The sequence below is a fragment of the Zeus faber genome (genome assembly GCF_960531495.2).
Source record: "Zeus faber genome assembly, chromosome: 15".
In the NCBI taxonomy this organism is placed as follows: domain Eukaryota; kingdom Metazoa; phylum Chordata; class Actinopteri; order Zeiformes; family Zeidae; genus Zeus; species Zeus faber.
Genome location: NC_137194.1, coordinates 2955342 through 2981892, shown reverse-complemented (window position 1 = coordinate 2981892; position 26551 = coordinate 2955342). Strand labels below are relative to the sequence as shown.

Below are 26551 nucleotides of genomic sequence, written 5' to 3'. Positions count from 1 at the left end.
ATTTCAAAAGAATGCCCCTGAAACAACAGCAACAACAAAAGCAGCAGCAACAACTACAAAATCAACAAAGCAGCAACAAAATCTACTACAACCGCAGTAGCAACTACAACCACAGTAGCAACAACAGCAACAGCAGCAGCAACAACAGAAAACAAAAACAATAGCAGCAACAACAGCAGCAGTCACAGAACCAACAACAACAGCAGCAGAAACATCAACACCAGCAGCAACAACAACAAAAAAATCAATAGCAAAAACAACAGCAGCAACAGCAGAAACAACAGCAACCGCAACAACAGAACCAACAACAGTAGCAGCAATAGCAGCAGCTACAGATGCCACAACAACAGCAGAAGCAACAACAATACCAGCAGCAACAACAAAAACAACAGCAAAAACAGCTACAGCAACAGCAGCAACAACAGCAGCAACAACAGCAGTAACAACAGCAGCAACAACGAGCTCTAGCCAAGCCAAAGTCCACATTCCAAAATCTAAAAAACAGTTCAGACGAGGGTCAACCCAGGAAATAGTAAGGATATCATAGTGCGAACAAACCAAAATCCCTAATCCAAATCAGGTAAAGATGGGAAACGATTCAACGAAGTAACGCACACATGAAGACGTCACCGGAACCGGAAGTGGAAGCTCTCACTGGAAACGGAATTTTCAACAGTGTGCTCCATCTCATCTCAATCCAGTCACGGTGCTTTAATCAGCGTCCCTAAATTACGGGTCAAGTTTTCATTCAAACCTCGGGAGGGAGATCATTTTGACTCTCTCTCTCTCTCCGAAAACACACCCTTCTAATGATCCTCTCACTTTAATCTCACAACAGAAACAACAACAACAGCAGCAGCAACAGAAACAACAGAAACAACAGAAACAACAGAAACCACAACAACAACGACAGCAGCAACAATAGCAGCAGCAGCAACAGAAACAACAGAAAAAGCAGCACTAACCCGTAATCTTACAACATAGAGAACACACACACAAAAAACACAACAAAAACAACTACAACAGCCGTAGCAACAACAGAAGAAACAACGACAATAACAACAACAACAGTACTTATAGTACTACTGTACTACTCTTTTACTACTAACCTCTAGTTGTATTAATACAATACCTACTACTGCTTCTACTAACCTCTAGTTGTATTGGTACAATAGCTACTACTACTACTACTACTACTACTACTACTACTACTAACCTTTAGTTGTATTAGAAAATAACTACTAGTCTACTACTGTACCACTACTAACCTCTAGTTGTGTAAGTACAATAACTTATATTAAGTTCTAGTAACTACTACTACTACAGCTCTACTACTAAGTCCTGAATTCAAACGTTTCAGAAATTAAATCACGATGTGAAGTTTTATCTCCTTCAAAATACAACAAATTATCATACTATTACAAGTTGTGTTTTAAATATATATAATCTTATATATATATATAAATATATTAATCTTTTGTTACATATATATATATATATATAAAATGATAACACTATTACAACATGCAATGAATAGTTTTTATTTTATATTGTAATATATTATTATTGAGTTTCCTCTGGAGGCGTTGGAGCAGAGCAGCAGATTGAGTCTTCACCACAGAAGCTGCTTCAGTCATTAGCATGTTAACGACAACAGCTGAACACACACTCATTTACACATGTATGTCCACGTGCACGCACACACACACACACACACACACACACAGTTCTCTGTAATCACTGCTTGCTTCACAACAACCTGCCTGTGACCAGCTGAGTGTGTGTGTGTGTGTGTGTGTGTGTGTGTGTGTGTGTGAGCTTTGATTAAAAGCTCTTTTGTGGTTTTCAGATGCTAATCGTTGTATTATCAGCAGTAGAAAGGCAGTTTAGCTGCTTAAAGACAAACAAATGACTTTTGGCAAACAGACGACGAACCCGACAAGACTGATGACTGCCAGTCAGTCAGAGGCAGGGGGGGTGTGTGTGTGTGTGTGTGGCAGGGGAACGTCTCTATCTCTGGGCTCTTTGCGGCGCTTGACAGCGTTGGGATTGAGGTCAGGGGTCATGCTGGACCAGGTCCTCACTGGAGGTTCTTCGTGGACCCGAAACCGACCCTGAACCCGGACAAAGTTCAGCTCCACATCTGATGACGGGCGACTGGGTTGGGATGGCGTTCTGCGGTCGATGTCCATGTGTGTAATACTGAGTGGATCCAAGGGGGGTCGCCTCGTGATGAGGACCAGCTGATCCAGATCCAGATCCTAATCCTGATCCAGATCTACAGCCAGATCTGGATCCTAATCCTAATCCATTTCCAGATCTATTTCCAGATCCAGATCTGGGTCCAGATCCTGATCCACCTCCAGATCCAGATTCTAATCCTGATCCAGATCCAGATCCTAATCCTGATCCAGATCCAGATCCAGATCCTTATCCGGATCCAGATCCGGTTCGTTTCTACCCACTGAAAACAAACCCGGTTGTCGTGACGGTGGAGGAGTCGGAACACGAGGGCGGAGCAGGCAGGTCTGGATCCAGAGCGGCTCCGGCCCGGGAGCCGGAACCAGAGCGACCTGCAGCTCATGATCCGTTGGTTCTGCGGAATACGTCTAGCCACCCTCCCATTCAGACAGGTTTCCCCCAATCACAACTGTTTATCTAATACGAGGCGGGGCTGTTACCATGGCAATGCAGAGGAGAGCCGTGGAGGCACCTTACCAAGATGGCTGCCGCCTACGTGGAACGGTGCGTTGAATCCTTTATCGTGACGGCTCCGCCACGGCCACGCCCTGGCCCCGCACCGCCCCCGCCACGGCCACGCCCTGGCCCTGCACCGCCCCCGCCCCGCTCCACCCCGCCTGGGATCCTCCCTTCCCCTTGGATGGGTGTGGTTGTGACGCCTCCAGGTTCAGTGAAGTCGTTCGTTCTTCATATCTTCCTCGTTTTCATTTCTGTTTCTTCTTAAAGATCTGATCCGACCTCGATCCTTGTAACTTTCTGTTTGGGTGGAGGAGCCTGTGGGCGTGGTCAGGGTTGGTTTGATTTGAATCTATTTCCTACATCCCAGCAACTACCTGCGTCTCATTCCAAGACCCAACCACGAGAACCTGGAGCAGCTGCTACGCGACCAGAACCGCACGCAAATACTGAAGGTCCCGGATGGGGCGGACACGGCTTTTCATACTGGTTTATACTGGTTCACACCGGTTTATACTGGTTCACACCGGTTTATCTGGCTAACACTGGTTTAAACTGGTTTAAACTGGTTTTAAATGGTTTATACTGGTTTATGCTGGTTCATACTGGTTCACACTGGTTTGTTCTGGTTCACACTAGGTTATTCTGGTTTACTGTGGTTTATACTAGTTCATACTGGTTCACACTGGTTTATACTAGTTCACACAGGTTTATACTAGTTCATACTGGTTCACACTGGTTTATACTAGTTCATACTGGTTCACACTGGTTTATACTAGTTGACGCTTGTGTTTATGTCTGTTACCGTCTGTCTCAAGTTTATTCAGAGTTAGATGGGGAAGAGGTGAGGATGATGATGTCTCATGGAGATGAAGATCTAGCTTTTCCCACGTTCCCCTGGGAGAGAAAGAGAGAATAATTCATGATGTTCTATCACTTCACCGCTCGCTCTCCTTCTGAACGTCCACATCAAAGGCTGAAAAACACCATCAGTATTCTAGAGGAGAAACTGTAGGATCCATCCACCCACCCCTCTATCCACCCCTCTATCCATCCCTCTGTCCATCCATCCATCTGTCTGTCTATCCACCCACCCATCCATCCATCCCTCTATCCATCCATCCATCCATCCATCTGTCCATCCATCCATCCATCCATCCATCCATCTGTCCATCCATCCATCTGTCCATCCATCCATCCATCCATCTGTCTATCCATCCATCCACCCACCCACCCATCCACCCACCCATCCATCCATCCATCCCTCTATCCATCCATCCATCCAATAGTGTATTTGGACATGTTCTACATATAAAAACCTGTCCAACAGTGACTGTTGACCAGCGGTGTGTGTATATGTGTGTGTGTGTGTGTGTGTGTGTGTGTGTGTGTGTGTGAATACGCCTACTTACTTCTTTACATAATCCATCCTGAATAAACATGAGATCATTTATGAATAAACATCGACTTGGACTGGGTGAGCGTGCGAACACACACACACACACACACACACACACACACACACACACACACACACACACACACACACACACACACACACACACACACACACACACACACACACACACACACACACACACACACACACACACACACCTGTGCTGCCGTGCACAGTGTGGTGGTGGGAGCTCTCAGCATTCAGACGGACATGAATATTCATCTCTCTCCTTCTTTCTCACACTCCCTCTCTCAGAGGGTTGACAGCTCTATACATCGTCTGATTGACACTTCTGCCACAAACCCTCTCCTCCATCCATCCTCCTCCTCCATCATCCTCCTCTCCTCCATCCATCCTCCTCTCCTCTGTCCATCCTCCTCTCCTCCTCTCCTCCGTCCATCCTCCTCTCCTGCATCCATCCTCCTCTCCTCCATCTTTCCTCTTGTTCTCTCATCCTCTCCATCTTTCCTCCTCCACCCTTCCTCCTCTCATCCATCTTTCCTACTCTTGTTCTCTTCCTCCTCTTCCCCATCCTTCCTCCTCTCCTCCATCCACCCTCCTCTCCATCCAACATCCTTCCTCTTCCTCCTCCATCCTTCCTCTTGTTCTCTTCCTCTCCCCCATCCTTCCTCCTCTCCTCCATCCATCCTCATCTCCATCCAGCATCCTTCCTCCTCCTCCTCCATCCTTCCTCTTGTTCCCTCTTCCTCCTCTTCCCCATCCTTCCTCCTCTCCTCCATCCTGCTCTAGTTGTCCACTCTCCATCTCTCTAAAATAAAACTTTACATTATAATTATAATAATTATTATAATTATTACTGCGACGGCTCCACTTCACCTTCCTGTCCCTGTGCCCGTCGTGTTCACAGCTTCTCACTTTGTCAACATGGTTGTTGCTCTGGGTGGATGTTGAGCTGCTGTGGCCCCTCAGCCGCGTCGCTCTGCCGCCCCCTGCTGGTCGAGCCGCCGCAATGACTCAAACGACTGCGTCTCAACTTGAATTTGTCTTTAATGACAAAGAGCCCGACACATGAACCAAAACAATAAATTAACAATGGTCATTAAAAAGAAATACAAAAAAAATACGGAGAACGGAAAAAAAAAAACAACAATCCACAAAGAACCAAACAGTTGATTTAAAAAACAACAAACAAACAACAAAAAGCTAGTCAACAATAAGTTTTCCTGGCGGCTACAGAGCTCCTCCCTCCAGCTCAACGTTATTGCTCAGAATTTAAGAAACAAGAAAAGATAAAAGACTAAGATCTAACTGGGTTAAAAGGCTGCAGACAGTTAATAACTACATTCTGTTCACACCGGCGTCATGTGACCACGGGGGCTGCGTTCTTATTGGACGCTCGGTCCCGCAACCGGAAAGTGGGCGTGGGGAGGGAACTTCCTGTTCGCCAGACGCTCACTCCACGTTTGAGAGGCGGGTTTGTTTTTTTTGTATGTTTTTTCGGTCTCTTGGGAGTTCCGCCAACCTGGGGAGGAGTGCCGCCGTGCCGTGGCGCCCTGGAGCAAGGCAGCAAGCAGCCGCCTGTCCGTCCGTCCGTCCGTCCGTCTGTCTGTCTGAATGTGTAATGGCGTCTCCTCGCAAAGTGTGAATGTCTCTCCCCCGCGCCCCTCCCTCTATGTGCGCCTCCTTTTGGCTCCTCCTGGACTCGCAGGGTTGGAGGAGGACGACAGCAGCTTGTCGGCCGCTCGACTCCTCTTCCTCTTCTCCGTCTCTTTCATCCCCCCTCCGCCACCTCCACCACCTACCCCTCCACCACCTCCCCCTCCTCCACCACCACCACCACCTCCACCTCCTCCTCCTCCACCACCACCTCCTCCTCCCCCTCCTCCTCCTCCCTCGCTCCCCGCCTTCTCTCGATCTTTGTCCCGGCTGGCGCTTCGCTCTGAGAGCTTCACCGAGGAGTTACTGCCTGAAGGACGACGACACAAACAAACAATTGAATTGAATTGAATTCCGCACGGATCATCTACGTCCTGTTACACTAAGAGTTATAAACATTTCACACGTTGTTTCAATACTCCTCCTGTCTCTACGGCAACATCCACGCTTCAGCACGCAGCCAAGAAAACCACGCTCCTGACGACGTCTAACAACAACAACAACAATAATAATAATAATAATAATAACAATGATAAGAATAATAATAACAATAACAATAATAAATATATCTGCAGCATAACACGGGTCCAGTTTAGTCGCATTAGATACTTATTACAGTTCTCTGGCTTCTGTGCAACGTAGCACAAATTAAAATTTGAATTTTGTTTCATCTGCAGTAACACTGCAGGGGTGGTCCTTCTGCTGGTGATGTCATCAAAGTGCTGCGCTAACACTTCCTGTACGATATCAACTGATGGAAACACGTTGATAAACATTCCATCTTGTTGTTGATCACTTCATGTTTCATCAACATCTTCATCTTCTCAACTTAAATCTGCTTTTTAAACATGATCAGTGCACATCCATTCATCACTGTTGTTTGTGGTTTTTGGAAAGAGGATTATTCTGGTCACTGTTTAATTCTACGTCCTTATAACACTTGTTATGGATTCTCAAATGCGCCACGCCCACTTTCGGCTATTTCTCAGCGAAGGAACAATAACAAAAACAAACTTTGGAATTACTTAACAGAACAATAATAATAAATACATTATATTTGAGAAATAAATACATGTTCATTTTAATTAGTACTTCATTGTATTATTTCTGTTAATTGTAAAACCCAGTTGAATAGATGACTTGTCTATATTTTTAACCTTAACATTTAACATTTATTATAATTATGATGGAAAAACTTGTCAATACTTAAAATTGTGTCTTTCCATTGAAATCTGCTACATTTATCTGTAGGAAACTGTTTATTCATGATGTTTCTTTCAAACAACCGTTTATTGTTACTTTAAAGCAAACCTTGTCATTGTTATAACTTACCTTGTGTGTAAGTACATGTACAGCCTCAGTGACGGGAGGTGACGTTGGGTTTTATGATAGTATTATTAACATAACATTCAATTGTTGACTTTTTTGACCTGAATTACATTTTAAATAAGTTACGTTTCCATGAAATACGAAACACGTTGTGGTATTTCTGTGAGTAATTACCATGGCACGGCTTCTATATTTCCAACACCTCGCTGGATCTTGAACACATCACTCAGTGGTACATTTGAGTGGATTCGACTTGACATGGTCACAAGTTTTTGTAGGTTAAAGTTTATCTTATATTTCATGAGTCCACCAAAGTAATGGAACCAAAGAGATCAAATAAATGGAACAGATCCACAGACATCTGCCAGGTAAGAAAGTACATAAATATACACGTAAACGTATAGTTTGTGATCTCTAACCACTACAGAGTGACGAGTCTACACCGTACACTGGACATAGTCCAATGGACATTCTGAACCAGAACCTGTACATTTATAGTAAATAATATGATGACATCATAAAGCATCTTACTGTAAATATCATTTATAGTAAATAATATGATGACATCATAAAGCATCTTACTGTAAATATCATTTATAGTAAATAATATGATGACATATCCTCCTCTGTCTGTCTGTCTGGCATCACGGCGGGAACGGGGCGTGGTGGGAACGAGGGGCAGGGTTTTGATGACACTCGTCTCCATTTGAATCGTCGCCATTTAGAAATGAGGTGGCATGCATGGATGTATGAATCGAGATCGCGATCTTTTAGGACGGATCATGCAGCCTTACTTTGAATTGGTTCAAAAGGACGATATCTGAAAAGGAGCAAGGGAAGAGAGAGGGAGAAGGAAGGAGAGGGAGACACAGGTGTGTTTTACCTTCTTCGTGTGTCGCTGGAGGCTCTCTCTCCATCCTGAACTCCTCCTTCCCCTCCTCCTCCGAGCCCTGCTTCCCTGCACACACACACACACACGTCATGTCGTTCACTCGAGGTAGATCCAGTTTCCATCACATTGAACCGGTCCAGGTGATAGACCGGGACCAGGGACCCGGGTCCAGCTGGACTCTCACCTTCCTTCACGTCCTGGATGATGTCGTCGGGCAGAGAGAAACTCTTCTCTGAGTTTGGGAACGGGAGGATCTCAGACTCGTGCTGCACAGGACAGAACCAGAGCAGCATCATGTCACTTTCATATCGTATCAAACGATGGATTTACTCTGCGCCGAAACACACAGAGCAGCTCCACACGGTGGAACAGAGCTGGAAAAGCCAGGCTCAGGAAGTCAAACTCCACCCCAGGATTTAGTGGTTCAGAACATGGGAACTGGAGTTTTACTTTCTGGACCTGGAGTTTTACACCTCAGCTGGACGACACAGAGTGTGCATCCGTCCATTGAAAGAGGGGACGTGTTGGCTCAGACAAACAGGCAGACAGGCAGGGAGACAGACAGACAGACAGACAAACAGCTGTCTCACCCACCAGGGCCTGCATGTCGTACATGGTGCCCAGATGATCCCAGATGACGTTGGAGGAAACCTGCCGTCCGATGTTCTGACTGAACTTGTCTCTGATACAGATCATGTGGAAGTGACGGTTCACCCCTGGGAGGGAGGGTGGAGGAAGGGGTGGAGAGGGAGAGTGGAGAAAGGGTTGGAGAGGGAGGGTGGGAGGGAGAGTGGAGGAAGGGGTGGAGAGGGAAAGGTGGAGGTGAGGGATGAGAGCATTGAACAGAAAATGGGATAAAAGAGAGATGAATGAACCTCGGCCCGGGTGAAACAAAAAAAACTTAAATAAACACTCCATCCTAACTAGTGCGACACTCCATCCTAACTAGTGCGACACTCCATCCTAACTAGTGCGACACTCCATCCTAACTAGTGCGACACTCCATCCTAACTAGTGCGACACTCCATCCTAACTAGTGCGACACTCCATCCTAACTAGTGCGACACTCCATCCTAACTAGTACGACACTCCATCCTTACTAGTGCGACACTCCATCCTTACTAGTGCGACACTCCATCCTAACTAGTGCGACACTCCATCCTTACTAGTGCGACACTCCATCCTAACTTGTGCGACACTCCATCCTAACTAGTGCGACACTCCATCCTAACTAGTGCGACACTCCATCCTAACTAGTGCGACACTCCATCTTAACTAGTGCGACACTCCATCTTAACTAGTACGACACTCCATCTTAACTAGTGCGACACTCCATCCTTACTAGTACGACACTCCATCCTAACTAGTGCGACACTCCATCCTAACTAGTGCGACACTCCATCCTAACTAGTACGGCACTCCATCCTAACTAGTACGGCACTCCATCCTAACTAGTGCGACACTCCATCCTAACTAGTACGACACTCCATCCTATACTAGTACGACACTCCATCCTAACTAGTACGACACTCCATCTTAACTAGTGCGACACTCCATCTTAACTAGTACGACACTCCATCTTAACTAGTACGACACTCCATCCTATACTAGTGCGACACTCCATCCTTACTAGTACGACACTCCATCCTAACTAGTGCGACACTCCATCCTAACTAGTGCGACACTCCATCCTAACTAGTACGACACTCCATCCTAACTAGTGCGACACTCCATCCTTACTAGTGCGACACTCCATCCTAACTAGTACGACACTCCATCCTAACTAGTGCGACACTCCATCCTTACTAGTGCGACACTTCATCCTAACTAGTGCGACACTCCATCCTTACTAGTGCGACACTCCATCCTAACTTGTGCGACACTCCATCCTAACTAGTGCGACACTCCATCCTAACTAGTGCGACACTCCATCTTAACTAGTGCGACACTCCATCTTAACTAGTACGACACTCCATCCTATACTAGTGCGACACTCCATCCTAACTAGTGCGACACTCCATCCTAACTAGTGCGACACACCATCCTAACTAGTACGACACTCCATCCTAACTAGTACGACACTCCATCCTATACTAGTACGACACTCCATCCTTACTAGTACGACACTCCATCCTAACTAGTACGACACTCCATCCTTACTAGTACGACACTCCATCCTAACTAGTACGACACTCCATCCTTACTAGTACGACACTCCTTCCTAACTAGTACGACACTCCATCCTTACTAGTACGACACTCCATCCTAACTAGTACGACACTCCATCCTAACTAGTACGACACTCCATCCTAACTAGTACGACACTCCATCCTAACTAGTGCAACATGCATTTAAAGCAGTTTAACCCACCCAGCAGCAGTTCATCTCCGTGTTCACATAATTCTCATTTCGACCTGAATGAACCACATCAACACAGGGTCTGGGGCTGCATGCTAATGCTAATGCTAACGTGCTAGCCGGAGTCCCCCCCGCTCAGCTCGCCGGGGTTCGGAGCTCACCGACGGGCTTGTGTCCCAGCATGGCGTGGAACAGACACACCTCCACCTCGTGGCTCCATACCACCGAGTCCTCGCCGGGGGCCAAGCCCGAGTCCGGGGGCTTCTCGTCGGTCTGAGTGAGCGTGATGTCCGCCTCCCCCATGGTGAAGCTAAGCGGCTTGCAGCGGTCTCGCCAGGCGGAAGTCCGGGTTCCGGCGGAGCGAGGGCCGGTGCTGCCCCCTGCAGGACGGAAGCCGCAGGTACAGGCTTCAAACCTTCATTAGATTGTAACTATGATTACAAAGCAGCTGTTTGTGACCTGTGGGTTAGAAAGCTGGATGTTCATTCATCACTGTTACATGAACACTTAATAAGTCAAAACAAGGAAAATTCCCCAAAACAATGGTCCAGCTTCCTAACATACAAGTTTGACATTTTATCTGTTCTAATTTCCCTGATCTTTGATACATCTGAGTAGTTTATTTATATATATATATATATATATATATATATCTCAACATACTTCACAATTAAACAGTAATATATAAAAGTAGTGGGTTTGGTGTTTTTATGTGGTGAGTAAAACCACGGAGCCGCGTTCTGCTTCTACGGTGAATAAAAACACCAAAAAACTTTATTGCAAATAAAACAGATACAGTCAGAGCCGCACAAATACAACCAAAGAAGAAGAAGAAGAAGAAGAAGAAGAAGAAGAGCTGAGGAACATCCAGCTTCCTCCCAATTAAAACAAAATGTCAAACAAAAAATAAAGAGAGTTAAGGGGGGGTGACACAAGATGCTTTATTTACTTTCATTATTTTACATCAAAATACAAAACTGTTTTGTCATCATGAAGCTTTAACACTGAGAACATCCAGCCAAGGAAAAGTACAGACAGCGCCCCCCCCCAGACGACCACACCCTCCGTCCCCTCGAACAGCACCAGGTGACAGGAAGTGGGGGGGGGGGGGGGTTCCCGTTGACCACGCCCACTCCGACCACAGCGTCAAGACTCGTTTCACTGGACCGAGCCTCCACAGCGGTGACCCCATTAAAAACACCACCCGGGGAAAGCAGCGCGGGAGATTTTAAAATCGATGCAGCTACGACACGTGACGACGGCGAGCGCCAGTTTTTAAACCAAGGCCGTGACCTAGCGGCCGAGCAACGGGCGGCCCCGGGCTAGCTCCTCGTGAGCGTGTCAGCCGCTTTACCGTGGTGATGGTGACGGGGGTCGCACGCTCGCGTGGTTTGGAAAAACAACAAAAACAAAAAGCCTCAAAGCTTCCTGTGTAGCTCAGCCAAACAGGAAGTGACACGTTAGCACAGTGGGCGGAGTCAGAGCCGTTTTAAGGGCAACCTTTGAGGCGGCGACACACGGCCCGAATGTGGGGGGGGGGGGGGGGGTGGCCACAGGGAGTTGCAGAGACAGCTGATTGGATGAGATGGTGCCGGGGGGGGGCAGCGAGGGACGCTATTGGTCCTTTTTCTCTGTTTGCGCCGTTTCTGATTGGTCCTCAGGCTCAGCCTCCTCAGGGGTCTCCTCATACCTGGGGGGGGGGGGACAGGAACATCAGCACATAAACTACACGTTTTCATTTTTATCCAAAACATTACATTTTATTATTTTTCCACTTAAAGTGAAAGTTGAACATGGACGACTCCTCTACTTCTATTTTTATTAATTCTATATTTTTCATTTCAGGCTCCAGAACCTGGTGATTTGGAAAGTTTGAAGTCATTGAATATGCAAAATGACCACGGGTGTCCAGGCCCTGAGGTTGAGCAACGCTGCATGAAAGCCCCTTACACACACACACACACACACACACACACACACACACACACACACACACACACACACACACACACACACACACACACACACACACACACACACACACACACACACACACACACACACACCCCGTTTTTGGACGTGATCAACTGTTTTGTTTTTTCTGCTTCTACATGAGACATGAAAACTGGATTTGATGGATGAGACGAAATGACAGTGATTTGACGGACAGAGGAATGGACGGAGGGAGGGATGACAGCTGGGATGAAGTTTTGGACGGACGATAAGGTGAATAAATTATGAACATGATCTAATGATCATGCTTGACAAGAAAGGTGGACAAAGGCAGAGAGACAGACCGGAACGGCAGAGAGACCAAGGACTGAAAGACAGACAGAACTAGGAGAGACAGACAGGACTTGCAGAGCAACGGATGAAGGATGGACAATGTGTGACGGAGGGATAGACAGGTGCTACGCTTGGGGCCGTTTACCTGCCCAGGTGAGAGTGGAAGGGGGGGCGGGGCAGTGAAAGGGGCGGGCCTTCTACATGGAGGTGGGCTGTAACCGACGGCGATGGGGGGAGGAGCCAGTCGCCATAGAGACGGCGTCCATGGAGCTGGCCAGGCTGGCGGGGGAACCGCTGACCGTCGGAAAGGAAGTGAGTCTGGGAGAAGCGGGAAGGACTTCCTCTGAAGACTCATAGCTGACCCAGAGAGCAGGGAGACAGGTGGAGGGAGAGAGAGACGGGTGGAGGGGGAAAGAGAGAGACGGGTGGAAAGAGAGAGACGTGTGGAGGGGGAAAGAGGGAGACGGGTGGATAGGGAGAGGGCGTGAGAGAGAGACTGGTAGAGAGGAGAGGGAGACGGGTAGAGACACAGACAGGCAGTGAGGAGAGACAGGTGGATCAAAAGGGGGAGGGGTTATGTTGACAGACAGGAGAGAGAGAAGAGAGAGAGACCGGTGAGCGGCTGGGTCTCACTGCCGGGGCCGGGTCATAAAAATATCCATTTTCCGATGCGATTCAACTGATTGGTGGTGGGGGTGGTGGAGGGGGGCGGGGTGAGGATGAGGTGAGAAGGACGACAGATAGACAGACAGACAGGTTTACGTTGGGCAACCAACAGGTGACGCGTGGTTGCCGACTCGACGTGGCAACCACCTGTAGGAGTCAGGGTGAGGTCTGCAGCCCCGCCCTGGACGCTCAGACCTCTGCACCGTTCACACTACGACACTGATCAGCACCACCTTCCAGATGCTTCACCAGGAGGCTCTGACCGTTGCTGAGTCACTACCTGCTCCAACCCAGCACCACCACACCTCAAACAGGTTGGATATCTCCCCGGCGTGTGCGAGCTCTCGGCGAGCAGCTGTATGGAGCAGCTGGACGGAGCAGCTGGACGGAGCAGCTGAGTGGAGCAGCCGGACGGAGCAGCTGAGTGGAGCAGCTGAGTGGAGCAGCTGAGTGGAGCAGCTGGACGGAGGAGCTGAGTGGAGCAACCGGACGGAGCAGCTGAGTGGAGCAGCCGGACAGAGCAGCCGGACAGAGCAGCTGAGTGGAGCAGCCGGACAGAGCAGCTGAGTGGAGCAGCCGGACAGAGCAGCCGGACAGAGCAGCTGAGTGGAGCAGCCGGACAGAGCAGCTGAGTGGAGCAGCCGGACGGAACAGCTGAGTGGAGCAGCCGGACGGAACAGCCGGACGGAGCCGCCGGACGGAGCCGCCGGACGGAGCAGTCGGACGGAGCAGTCGGACGGAGCAGTCGGACGGAGCAGTCGGACGGAGCAGTCGGAGGGAGCAGTCGGACGGAGCAGTCGGAGGGAGCAGCTTTGCTCGACCTTCTCTAAAAAAGTGTAAAATCAAACTAGAACCATGACATGTCAGCTCTGGTTCCACGGCAGTGAGCTCCCACCTGAGTTCACGTTTATCTTAAACCTGCTTCAGTCGAAGACCAATTCCACTCCCTTTGAGTCGACAGAACCCTCCGACCAATCAGCAGAGACCTCGGCTCTGGGATGGACCAATGGGGGGCGAGCGTCCCGGTTGCCATGGTTACTCACCTGAACATCTCTGTGAGCTCTCCCTTGAAGAGCGCCACGATGACGGGGAACCCGACGCAGGCCGGAACCAGGTACAGCAGGGCCGGCTGCAGACAGACAGGCAGATAGACAGACAGAAAGGTAGAGACAGACAGGCACAGAGAGAGAGAGGGAGACAGGCCAAGAGAGACAGACAGCATTTATTAAATTAACATTCCACCCTGGGTCTTTCAGTCAGTGGAAAGATTTCTTGTCTCCAGAATAAAAGAGCTAGGAGACAGCCCAGGAGCTAGGAGACAGCCTAGGAGCTAGGAGACAGCCTAGGAGCTAGGAGACAGCCCAGGAGCTAGGAGACAGCGTGTACCTGTGCGTGTTTGAAGGTGTGCATGACGAAGATGGTGAGAGCCAGACCGAAGATGTACGCCAGAAAACTGGAGTAGAAATACGTTCTGCTGTTCTTCTTCAGACTGGAGGGAGATGGAGAGAGAGAGAGGGAGGGAGGGAGGGAGGGAGATGGAGGAGGGAGAGAGGGAGGGAGATGGAGAGAGAGAGAGGGAGGGAGGGAGGGAGATGGAGTTCATGCATCATTAAAATGGGAACACCAACTCAAAAAAAAAAAAAAGCACATGAACAACAGAAGACAGTCAGAGGAAGCTGATGGAGGAGCTGTCGTTCTCCACCCAGATACAGACGACTGTGAGGGCTGCAGAGAAAACCACTGGTGCAGCCGATGGAGAAGCTGTCGTCCAGATGCAGACGGCGTCTCTTCACCCGAGCCCGGACTCGGGCGCATGGCTACGTCAGCTCCTGTTTACTGTTGTATTCTACTTTGTGATATTCCAGCTCCACCCTCGTTTCCGACGTGTGGAGGAGCCGTCGCCGATCCGGTGCGGTGCCTTGCTCGGGGCGTCGGCAGGAGGGTCCAACCCCGACTCAGGGGTCCCCTGGGACTCCGGTCGGGAGGCTCCAGGCCCAGTTCCAACGCGCCGGGAATCAAACCTTCAACCCCCCTGCTGTGAGGCAGCGCCGTGCACCTCAGAGCCTCCACAATGCAAACGCAGCCGAGCGTCTGGAAGGACAACGACCGGGAACGCAAAGAGACCGAGAGACAGACAGACAGTCAGACAGACAGATTACCTCACGTCGAAGCGCAGCAGCAGAGCAATGAAGATCCCTGGGATGACGATGTCTCCCAGTCCCAGCATGGCAAAGTTACTGGCCTGCAACCCCCTCTCCAGGAGGTCCTGGGGGAACACCACTACACACACACACACACACACACACACACACACACACACACACACACACACACACACACACACACACACACACACACACACACACACACACACACACACACACACACACACACACACAGAGAGTCAGTAACAGGGCTGTGTGTACACGTCTCTCTCTCTCGCCCTCGCTCGCTCCTTACGTTTGATCGGCGCTTCGAAGGACTTGGCGACGGTTACCATGACGTTGGTTCCAAACACCTGGAGAGGAGAGTTTCACAGCGTCACCACACACCCGGTTACCACGGCAACAGGCTGCCGCTCGCCTGAGGACACTGACAGGTTAAGCTTGGGTTTTACTTGTAAAGACTCCATTTTAACTTCTAACTCTGAACTTATCAATCCACCGCCCGGTTCGTGTCCCTTCTCCTACTGAACACGTCACGTTTTTAGGGCCCCCAGTGGACTGTAGGGCGGGGTCCAAGTGGACCGAGTGGGGGCCCCAGTGGACTGTAGGAGGGCCCTAGTGGACTGTAGGAGGGCCCCAGTGGACTGTAGGAGGGCCCTAGTGGACTGTAGGAGGGCCCTAGTGGACTGTAGGAGGGCCCCAGTGGACTGTAGGAGGGCCCCAGTGGACTGTAGGAGGGCCCCAGTGGACTGTAGGAGGGCCCCAGTGGACTGAAGGGGGCCCCCAGTGGACTGAAGGGGGGCCCCCAGTGGACTGAAGGGGGCCCCAGAGACTCAACTTGAGCCAGTGGCCTCAGTCCACTTCTCTGCCTTACGCCAACTTATCTAATATGGATCAAACTTTAACCGTTTGGAGCTAAAAACATGATTTTTATAGTTACACACATGGATTCTGTGTGTGTGTGTGTGTGTGTGCGTGTGTGTATACTTCAGCGTGCGCGTTCTCACCCAGAACACATCGTAGACGAACAGGCCCCCCAGCAAGATGCAGCCGGTGCTGACGTTGTTGAGGTGCAGCAGCTCCACGCCGTTCAGGGCGAAGGCCAGGCCAAACAGGTTGTTGGCGATCCAGTGCTGTGATGTCATAGAAGCGGGTCACAGACTTGTCACCGAGACGCTTCCCTCACTTTCATCAACCCTCTGAAAACCTTGGCGACGCTCGGCAGTCAAGCACAACGTTACCTTTTTGACGAGGTACCAGACGCCCACCGCCCCGCTGATCAGCAGGCACACCAGGTCCTTGGTGTCAAACTCGTAGTTGAGGATCTCTGCAGGAAATAAGCTCCCGTTTGTCTTTCTCCTTCGTAGGACACCATGACTTAAAACATGTATAAAGGGGGGACGGCTGGATGGAGGGATTTCTCATGTAATATAATCCACTTTTGTACCTTCCTTGGACTCCCCAGCTCCCTGCGTGAAGAGCAGCTGGTACTGTTTGTTGGGAAGAGAAGACGGAAAGAACCTGGACATGAGAGGACTGAGCAGACAAGACAAGAAGAAGTTTAGCATCAGTGTTTTGTTTGATATGTGTCAATGTCTACATGTGTGTATATGTGTACGTGTGTGTATGTGTGTACATGTGTGTATGTGTGTACATGTGTGCACATGGGCGTACGTGTTTATATGTGTACATGTGTGTAAATGTGTACATGTGTGTGTATATGTCTACATGTGTGTGTACATGTTTGTGGTACCTCATGGTGTGGGAGAGAGCCAGGATCCCCAGGACAAAGAAGTACACAGAGAGTAGCAGGTTGATGTACTCCTGAGAAAATACCTGGAACAGAGCATTACAAGGTTTATCGGCCGCGTATGTGTACAGCACATATACTGTATACTGTACACTATATAACATAGCAGCGCCTCAGACAGAACGGCGTGTAGTACAGACACTGGCTGCAGCTCCCTCCACCCTGGGAGCGTTGGCCTGCAGGCGTGGAGCTCAACCTGCTCCCACTTGACAAGCGGAGCTTTCTGCTGGATCGGTGCAGCTTCTCGCCGGACTTGAGCCGCGGCTCCAAGAGGCTCAAACCCTCTCGCGCCCTGCAACGTAAACACGGAGGCCGAGTCCTCCCCGTCCCCGAGTGAAAGTCAAGCCGGACATTTCAACGGTATCGGCGGCCCCTGCGGACGCGGCGGTCACCCCCGTTTTTATTTAAATTTTTTTGTACAAATTTCACACAGAAATCTACGCGTGCCCTCGTCCGTACCCCCACCTGAGAAGAACTCCCAGGGTGAGGGAGACCACCTCAGAGCAGAGGGGTCTGGGGAAGACGGAGAACGGGAAGGGGCCTCAGACGGAGCCCTGGGGGCCACCAGAGTTGAGCGGGCAAGGTCGGGACGGAGGCGGTCTCCACGTGACCTGGTAGGAGACCAGGACCGTGGAGGTCCTGAGACGCCGAGTCCACAGGAGGAGGAGCTCGGCGTTCCAGCGCGTGGAACGCCGAGCACGTAACGGACAAATCCCGCTTCACCTTGAAGAAGAGGTAGAGGCCGAACAGAGTGCAGCTGGCGATGATGGGGAAGCGGGCGGCGTCTCGGCTGGTGATGGTCTCCGGCATGTCCGACGAGTTCTGGGGGAAGACGAGAAGATGAGGATTTGGGTTGCGTTTGGGTTTTTTTTGGGGGGGTTTTTTTGGGTCCCGTCAGAAGCAGATGCTTCAGAGCTGATCTAGATCCACGGATCTGCGCCGCGTCCCCTGGGAGGGAAACTGGGTCAGGGCAGCGAGGACCAGAGGGAGGACGGTGCAGCTGAGGTGGAGGGAAGAGGGAGGAGGAGGAAACCAGGTTCCTGTCTCCTCCTCTGACCTCACACGCAACCAGTGAAGTGAGACACAAACAACCGGACTTACTGTCCCGATTCAAAACGTCTGAGGTGTAGAAAACCAGATTCAATGTAGATGGTTGTGATTGATGAGTGGAGCATCCTGCTCTGAAGAGAGGACGTGCGTCCAGAGGCTGGTGATGTGTAAATAACCCCCAGGCACCAGGTGTTATTTGGAGGTAACCACCGTCTGGCTGCACATGACCCTGCTTATTACACACTACTAACTGAATACAACTTATCACTTCATAACTAGTATGTCTAGTTTATAACTAGTATGTCTAGTTTATAACTAGTATGTCTAGTTTAATAACTAGTATGTCTAGTTTAATAACTAGTCGGTCTAGTTTAAAGGGGCCCTATTAAACCCCTTTTTTCAACATGTTAAACAGGTCACTGAGCTCCCAAAACATGTTTTCCAAGTTTTTTGCTGAAAATCCCACTCAGGTGACGCGTTCTAGCCATTGTAACATGCCTCTAAACCTTCCTGTTCCTGACTGTTTAAGTGGGCGGAGCCTCCCCCCGAGGCCCCCAGTTCTGTCAGCCAATGGGGTTTGCGCTTTACTCCGGGTTGCGTTGTATTTACTCCGTAACTGTCACTGGATCAATCCAGTTTCTGAATCTTCATCATATTACATCTGCAGCCTCCTTTAAAAGCTTGTTCCCACTTTGGTTGCCGTGTTTTTTATATGGCCGTGTTTTAAATTCCAACTATAATGAAATAAAATAATAAACGATTCACCATTATTAATGTTAAACTATGTAGCGTCACCAGATGGCGCCACTAACTACAATTAGCAAAAGCATGTAGCAGAGTGATACTATGAACGTGAAACCAGGAAGAGTGGTTGCCAGTGGCAACCAATCAGAATCAAGTATCTAGAGCTGTGTGATAACTGAATCTCATTACTCTGAATGGCTAGCAGCAGTAAAGCAGCACTCCCAGGTACCCTTGAGCAAGACAATAAACCCACAACTTATTTTAACACTGTGTGTGTGTGTGTGTGTGTGTGTGTGTGTGTGCACACAGCCTATAATACTCACTCTGAACCTAGAATCGCAACCATTCTGTCCAAGCACCTAGACAGACAGAGACAGAGCGACAGACAGAGAGACAGACAGAGCGACAGAGCGACAGACAGAGCACGGAGAAAGAGGAAGAGCAAGGGTTTAGGAGGAGCAACAGAACATCAGCGAACCCACTGGACGTGAACGGATCATCCACCACCCGACACCACCCGACACCACTCCACTGCCCATTCAACTTCTGGACCCATTTGAAAATGGTAATATTGACACTTAGTTTGGAAGTTAGGGAACCATTTCAAATTAAATGTAACGCAACAAAAAAATAAAAAAAGACAAATGAATTCAAAAGTTGAATTCCTGCATCAGAGCTTGTTCAGTGCCAGACGGCGAAACTGAAAAGTCCGTAGAAATTCTCATTCCGTATGAAAAACGTCAATGTATCGAGAACGGCATCGTGAGGCGTGTCCAGGATACTGCATCGACGTGGAACCAAACCCAGTCATGACCTTCGTACGGAAATCAAATCGAGCGCTCGACATCGGACGGGACTTGAGACTCCCTTCCTGCACTTCTTCCCGAAGACAGGAAGGGAGTGCGATGGGAGTGAACGCCACGCGCGGCAGGTGACCGGCGGGGGGCAGCGCGGCAGGTGACCGGCGGGGACTGAACAAACCACGACGACCACCACGGAGGAAAGTTTGGAAGCGACACCGAGGGGTGCCTGTGCCACGGTGACTCCTTGTGTGCCGCCATCTTTACCATGTTGTGATCCCCAGGTCCTCAAGGAAGAGCGTGGGGTGTCGGCCCCCTAGTGGGCGCGCTGTTTAACCCTTCAGGTACCAGCACGGTATGCAGGCGGGTATGACGCCGCCGCTCGTCCACACACGCGAGACGCAGCGGACGACGTCGTCGTGGTTTCACACACAAGCAGTGGAATCAATCCAATCAACTTCTGCAAGTTTGCGGCGGTGGAGCCGATGTTTTTCTGGGTGGTGATCAAACAGCGCCACAGGACACACCCAGAACAGCGCAAAAGCAACAGGTTTCGCACAGAATCCCCCCGAAGCAGGAGCGCGGGGTCAAACGCACACTGCAGATTTCCCACAATGCAAAGCGCCTCACTGGCGGTCGGATTCAGACAGAAACATGGAAAAAAATAGTCTGACGGAACCTGAGGTGACTGACACACACACACACACACACACACACACACACACACACACACACACACACACACACACACACACTTATCTGATCTTAAAAAGCAAAATAAAAATACTGTTAATTCCGGTTTCATTTAAATGCTTTATTTATTTCTAATATTCATCTTAAGGGATATAATAAAAAGTTGACACTATAAATATATTTATGAGGAAATCATCTTTATTGCATCTTTTTTCATTATTATTTTCCAATTGTTTTCATTGACTTTTAAGAGGTGCAGCAATTTTACGAGTTTACTCGAACGCAGCATGGTCTGGCGTCTCCTGGTTGCTCGTCTCGCAGAGCAACCACTATGTGGACTACACAGCACAACCCTCCTGTCTGTTGTGTGTGTGTCCATGTTCGCCTGTAAAGCAGAACTTGTCATTGTTAGAACTCATGGTGTTGTCAGTGGAAGTAGAGCTGCTCTCTCCCTGAGCGGCGGCCGCTTGGTGCCGTGTCGGGCACTGAATTTATTTGTTGACTTTTTTACTTGGATTACATTTTCATGAAGTTGGCTTTCCATCAAATACCAAAAACGTGGTATTTCTGTGAGTAATTACCATTGAACGGCTTCTATTTTTCTGAAGCCTCGCTGGATCGTGAACTCATCACGATGCCCCACATTTCAGTGTTTGAGGGACACGGTGACAAGTCTTTAAGGGTTACTTTTTATTGTGCTTTTCATTAATCTGGCAAAGTAATGTGGAGCACAGATTTAAAATATCAATCAAACAGATCTGCTGACATCTACCAGGTTAAGAAGTTATATAAAAAAAAACACATAAATCCATAGTTTGGTCACGTCTAAACACTACAGAGTGAGCGAGTCCACACCGCACACGGCCCAACTGGACATTCTCAACCCCAATCTCTACATTTATACTTAATAATACGATGACGTCATAAAGCATCTTACTGTAAATATCATTTATAGTAAATAAGCTGATGATGTCAGAAAGCGTCTTACTGTAAGTATAGTTTATATTAAATAATACAATGACATCATAAAGCGTCTTACTCTAAGTATCATTTATAGTAAATAATATGATGACGTCATAAAGCGTCTTACTGTAAATATCATGTCCTTCATTTTAGAACCAGACGTGCGATGTGTCAGTTAACCAAGAGCAAGTAAATATTTGGGGTCAAAGTTGTTTGGTTTTTCACTGATATCTGCTCCGTATGTGGATCCATTTGGATGGAACGTCCCCCGAGATAAAGCTGAAGGCAACAATACACAGGGTCCAGTTTAGTCGCAGCTTTTGTACTAATTACACAAACTCCTCTGGATCTGAGGCCGTCCTCCCTGAAGCTGACATATGACATCACAGAGTCTGAACGTTCAGAACCACCAATCACAGTCCAGCTCAATACACAAAAGTCAAACCTCCGCAGACAGGACACAGGTACCCCTCACTCAACGACCTGTCTAACCACCAGCTCTCTGACCGGTCTGTGTTGTACACTGTGTACAATACTGCCGCATCTCAGCATCAAGCATCACCCTTTATACACACACACTATATATATATATATATATATATATATACATACATATATATACACACACACACACACACACACACACACACCATATACACACACACACTATGTACACTTTACTGTATACACACGCACACACACACTATATATACACACTATACACACACACACACACTATATACACTTTACTATATACACTGTATATACACACACACACACACACTATATATACTATACACACACACTATATACACTTTACTATATACACTGTATATACACACACACACACACACACACACACACACACACACACACACACACACACACACACACACTACATATACTATACACACACAATATATATACTATATACACTATATATACACACACACACACTATATATACACACACTATACACTTTATATACACATCTCATCTACGTTCTCAGTGTCTTCCCACAGTCTGTCAGTATTCATTACACTAGTGTTAAGTGCCTAGCATCCTTACCGTGAAATAACACTATATACACTACATATACCAGCCACGCCCCCTAACCGTGAAATAACACTATAAACATTATACCAGCCATGCCCCCTTACCATGAAATAACACTATATACATTATACCAGCCATGCCCCCTTACCATGAAATAACACTATATACATTATACCAGCCATGCCCCCTTACCATGAAATAACACTATATACATTATACCAGCCATGCCCCCTTACCATGAAATAACACTATAAACATTATACCAGCCACGCCCCCTTACCATGAAATAACACTATATACATTATACCAGCCACGCCCCCTTACCATGAAATAACACTATATACATTATACCAGCCATGCCCCCTTACCATGAAATAACACTATATACATTATACCAGCCATGCCCCCTTACCATGAAATAACACTATAAACATTATACCAGCCATGCCCCCTTACCATGAAATAACACTATATACATTATACCAGCCATGCCCCCTTACCATGAAATAACACTATATACATTATACCAGCCATGCCCCCTTACCATGAAATAACACTATATACATTATACCAGCCATGCCCCCTTACCATGAAATAACACTATAAACATTATACCAGCCATGCCCCCTTACCATGAAATAACACTATATACATTATACCAGCCATGCCCCCTTACCATGAAATAACACTATATACATTATACCAGCCATGCCCCCTTACCATGAAATAACACTATATACATTATACCAGCCATGCCCCCTTACCATGAAATAACACTATATACATTATACCAGCCATGCCCCCTTACCATGAAATAACACTATATACATTATACCAGCCATGCCCCCTTACCATGAAATAACACTATATACATTATACCAGCCACGCCCCCTTACCATGAAATAACACGGGTCCTCGCTTATCGGCCAATTCACTTAACCTGGTTGTAGGAACCGAACTCGGTCGTTAAGTGAGGAGTACTTGTATACCATATGGGATGATGATGTCACAAAGCGCTCTGCTCCCGCACTTGCGATCCCTTTGCTCGGCTACTTCCGGAACCTTCCTTCAGAAATACGGTTTTCACAAATTGCTACGACAGATACACTAACCTGGGGTTAATACCTTCACTTTAAACTCTTGCCAACATGTCACAGCTTCCCGCTTATTTTGGTTTGAAATGTCACCAGAAATCCAGACAAACGGGCAATGACATGAAGGTGCGTTTTAATAATGTGTAATGTGTGATAAGCCTGCGCTGTCCCTTTAAGAGCGTCGTCCAGCGCCTCGGCAGAGACCGCACACTTTCTGAACGCCCCCGTTTGCGGAAGCGAGTTTCCCTCTTGAGTTTCACTCTGTTGACGTTTGAGAAAAATCCTTCTATGAAGTTTAAAACCTGGAACCAAGAGGAGGGCCCACCAGATGAAGCGTGGACGTAAAACATTTGAATCGGAGGCCAAAAAAATAAAAATAAAAAATTGGAAAAACAGGAAAAAAAAAAAGGGGAAACGTACAAGACCGTACATAATCATTTTAAGAAGTGAAGGAAATACGACGCATCCCATAACGCATTGGGAATGACACCGCTCCAACGACTTCCAACGCAGCGAGGGTTCAGCGCTTCGTCTTGAATGAACGCTGGTAACGGCGCTGGACGCTCTGCGGCGCCGCAGGCCGTGGCCGAGCTCCGTGGTCGCACCAACTCACTCGCCTGCAGCGACGGCCGCGTTCCACCTGAACCGGAAGGGAGGCTGGCGGGGGCGTGCCAGGCATTTCCGCCGTTACAGCGAGCTGATGGTGTCACCTCGCGCCCCGCCCCCCGCCCGTCTAGTTCCTGTAAAACGAGTTTTCACTAATTACGCCGACAGATATGACATGTGGATCTAATACGCCTGGTATTCACTGACGTCAGTGGGATCGATGGCTTCCGAGCCATCACATCACGGTGACCACAAGAATAACAACCTGAACACAAACAATAGGGTTCCAGCCCCAATAAAAATAACAATAATAATCATAATAATAATAGAGGAGGATATTATAAAGTTCACTCAGACTTTAACCAGAGACGGTTGGTTTTCCCTCAAGTGCTTTAAGACTCCTTACAATGTTTGATAAACTCTATTTAATTTGTATATTTAATTTATATTTTGTTCTCGCAAAGCATTTTGGTGCCAAGTGCTTATACTACAACATGTAAACGTGTACTTCACCAATAAACACATTCTGATGCTAAAAGCTGCTGATTTAGCTGTGATTTCAACATTTACAGACATTTACATTTTCATATTTACAGATATTTATATATTTATATTCATATTCAGATGTTGACAGAACAGCTGCTTCCCACCCTCCACCACAGAGGCCCCGTGCCCCGGTCCCACTCACCCTGCTCCCCTCACACGGCTCCCCGTTGTCCCGGTACTCAGACCTCCCGCTTCCCAGTCCACCGGTCGTTGGTCACCAGTCCCCATCACCACTCACCCAGGTCCCCTCACCCCGACCCCCTGACCATGCTTCCCTCACCCCGGTCACCTGACCATGCTCCCTTCACCCCGGTCCCCTCGCCATGTCCCCTTCACCCCGGTCCCCTCGCCATGTCCCCCTCACCCTGGTCCCCTCGCCATGTCCCCCTCACCCTGGTCCCCTCGCCATGCTGCCCTCACCCCGGTCCCCTCGCCATGTCCCCCTCACCCCGGTCCCCTCGCCATGCTGCCCTCACCCCGGTCCCCTCGCCATGTCCCCCTCACCCTGGTCCCCTCGCCATGCTGCCCTCACCCCGGTCCCCTCGCCATGTCCCCCTCACCCTGGTCCCCTCGCCATGCTCCCCTCACCCCGGTCATGCTCCCCTCACCCCGGCCCCCTCACCTTGCTCCGGGAGCAACGCACGGAGCGCAGCGCTCCACAGAAGATGGGCAGCAGCGCCATGAGCAGCAGGCCGCCGTAGGCCAACGCGGCGCCGTGCGGGGAGGCCACGAAGCGGCCCGTGACGTTCCCCGCCTCGGCCCCGCTGGGCTCCAGGCCCAGGGCCGGGTCCAGGACCGGGGCCTCGGCGGCCGGGGCGAGGCCTGGGTCCGTGTCTGCCATGGGGAGCGGAGCGGTGTAGCGAGGAGGGCTGCTGGTCCAAGTGGAGCCTAGAACCGGGTTCGGGTCTGGTCTAGTTTAGTCTAGTCCCGGGTCTGGAGCCTGGATCCGGGGTCGGGTTTGGGTTTGGTCTGGTCCCGGGTCTGGAGCCTGGAACCGGGGTCGCGTCTGGTCTGGTCCCGGGTTTAAGGACACGTTTACTAGGGCTGGAGACTCGCGAACGATTCGTTCGTAGTGAACGAATCGTTTAAAATGACTCGGGGGGTTGGGCGTTTGGCGCAGTTGATTAAGCCTGGAACCGGGTGTGGAACCGGGTATCGGACCGGGTGTGGTCGCGGTTGGAACCGGTTCCATGAAGCCTTATTAAAAGAAGCATAAATAGACAATTCAAATTAAATAAACCTTCACAGAATAACACGGTGAAGTAACATCAAAGTATTGGATTCATGAATTAAAGTCAATTTGTCTCATTCACATTTTATATATAGAGATATATCTATAGAGAGATAGAGATAGATAGATAGATAGACAGATAGATAGATAGATAGATAGATAGATAGATAGATAGATAGATAGATAGATAGATAGATAGATGTGTGTGTGTGTGTGTGTGTGTGTGTTTTGATCCATTCACGACTTGGAGCTTCACGACGGTGGCCCAGTGCATTGCACTGCTGCCTCACAGCAAGAAGGTCCTGGGTTCGATTCCCGCCTGGGGCGCTGTTGGCACCGTGCTCTGGTGGGTTATCTCCCAAACAGGAGCCTTTCTGTGTGGAGTTTGCATGTTCTCCCCGTGCTCACATGGGGTTTCCTCCACCTCACGTCAGTAAGGTCCCCCACCCAAAACATGCACCATCATGGTCTGACCAGCGATGGACACTT

At 48.8% G+C, this 26551-nt stretch overlaps 2 protein-coding genes across 4 annotated transcripts; both read right to left on the bottom strand.

Annotated features, from left to right (window-relative positions):
• Positions 1-5182: 5182 nt before the first annotated feature.
• On the bottom strand, positions 5183-10666 carry mrgbp (MRG/MORF4L binding protein). Its single transcript, XM_080016041.1, has 5 exons — positions 10514-10666; positions 8589-8710; positions 8179-8260; positions 7986-8060; positions 5183-6083 (listed from the first exon to the last, which is right to left on the bottom strand). Exons 1-5 carry the CDS (start codon positions 10653-10655, stop codon positions 5788-5790), a joined length of 717 nt encoding a protein of 238 aa, XP_079872167.1. The 5' UTR covers positions 10656-10666; the 3' UTR covers positions 5183-5787.
• Positions 10667-11098: 432 nt separating this feature from the next.
• On the bottom strand, positions 11099-25878 carry hm13 (histocompatibility (minor) 13). Of its 3 annotated transcripts, XM_080014543.1 has the most exons (12): positions 25454-25878; positions 19397-19432; positions 18003-18101; positions 17223-17305; positions 16917-17005; positions 16711-16796; positions 16477-16602; positions 15765-15822; positions 15464-15584; positions 14691-14793; positions 14348-14433; positions 11099-12042 (listed from the first exon to the last, which is right to left on the bottom strand). In XM_080014543.1, exons 1-12 carry the CDS (start codon positions 25670-25672, stop codon positions 11967-11969), a joined length of 1182 nt encoding a protein of 393 aa, XP_079870669.1. In that variant the 5' UTR covers positions 25673-25878; the 3' UTR covers positions 11099-11966. The 3 variants fall into 3 exon arrangements, with proteins under 3 accessions (XP_079870669.1, XP_079870670.1, XP_079870671.1); XM_080014544.1 differs by lacking the exon at positions 19397-19432; XM_080014545.1 differs by lacking the exons at positions 11099-12042; positions 19397-19432 and adding an exon at positions 12816-12995.
• Between the last annotated feature and the right edge of the window lie 673 nt (positions 25879-26551).

Coding starts and splice junctions, on each gene's coding strand:
- mrgbp (XM_080016041.1), bottom strand. CDS start 10,655: ATGGGGGAGGCGGACATCACGCTCACTCAGACCGACGAGAAGCCCCCG. Junction 8,711..10,513: donor GCTGGGACACAAGCCCGTCG/GTGAGCTCCGAA, acceptor CCTCCCTCCCAG/GGGTGAACCGTCACTTCCAC. Junction 6,084..7,985: donor TCCAGCGACACACGAAGAAG/GTAAAACACACC, acceptor GTCGTCCTTCAG/GCAGTAACTCCTCGGTGAAG.
- hm13 (XM_080014545.1), bottom strand. CDS start 25,672: ATGGCAGACACGGACCCAGGCCTCGCCCCGGCCGCCGAGGCCCCGGTC. Junction 15,823..16,476: donor TCGTCTACGATGTGTTCTGG/GTGAGAACGCGC, acceptor TCTCCTCTCCAG/GTGTTTGGAACCAACGTCAT. Junction 14,434..14,690: donor ACACCTTCAAACACGCACAG/GTACACGCTGTC, acceptor GTCTGTCTGCAG/CCGGCCCTGCTGTACCTGGT.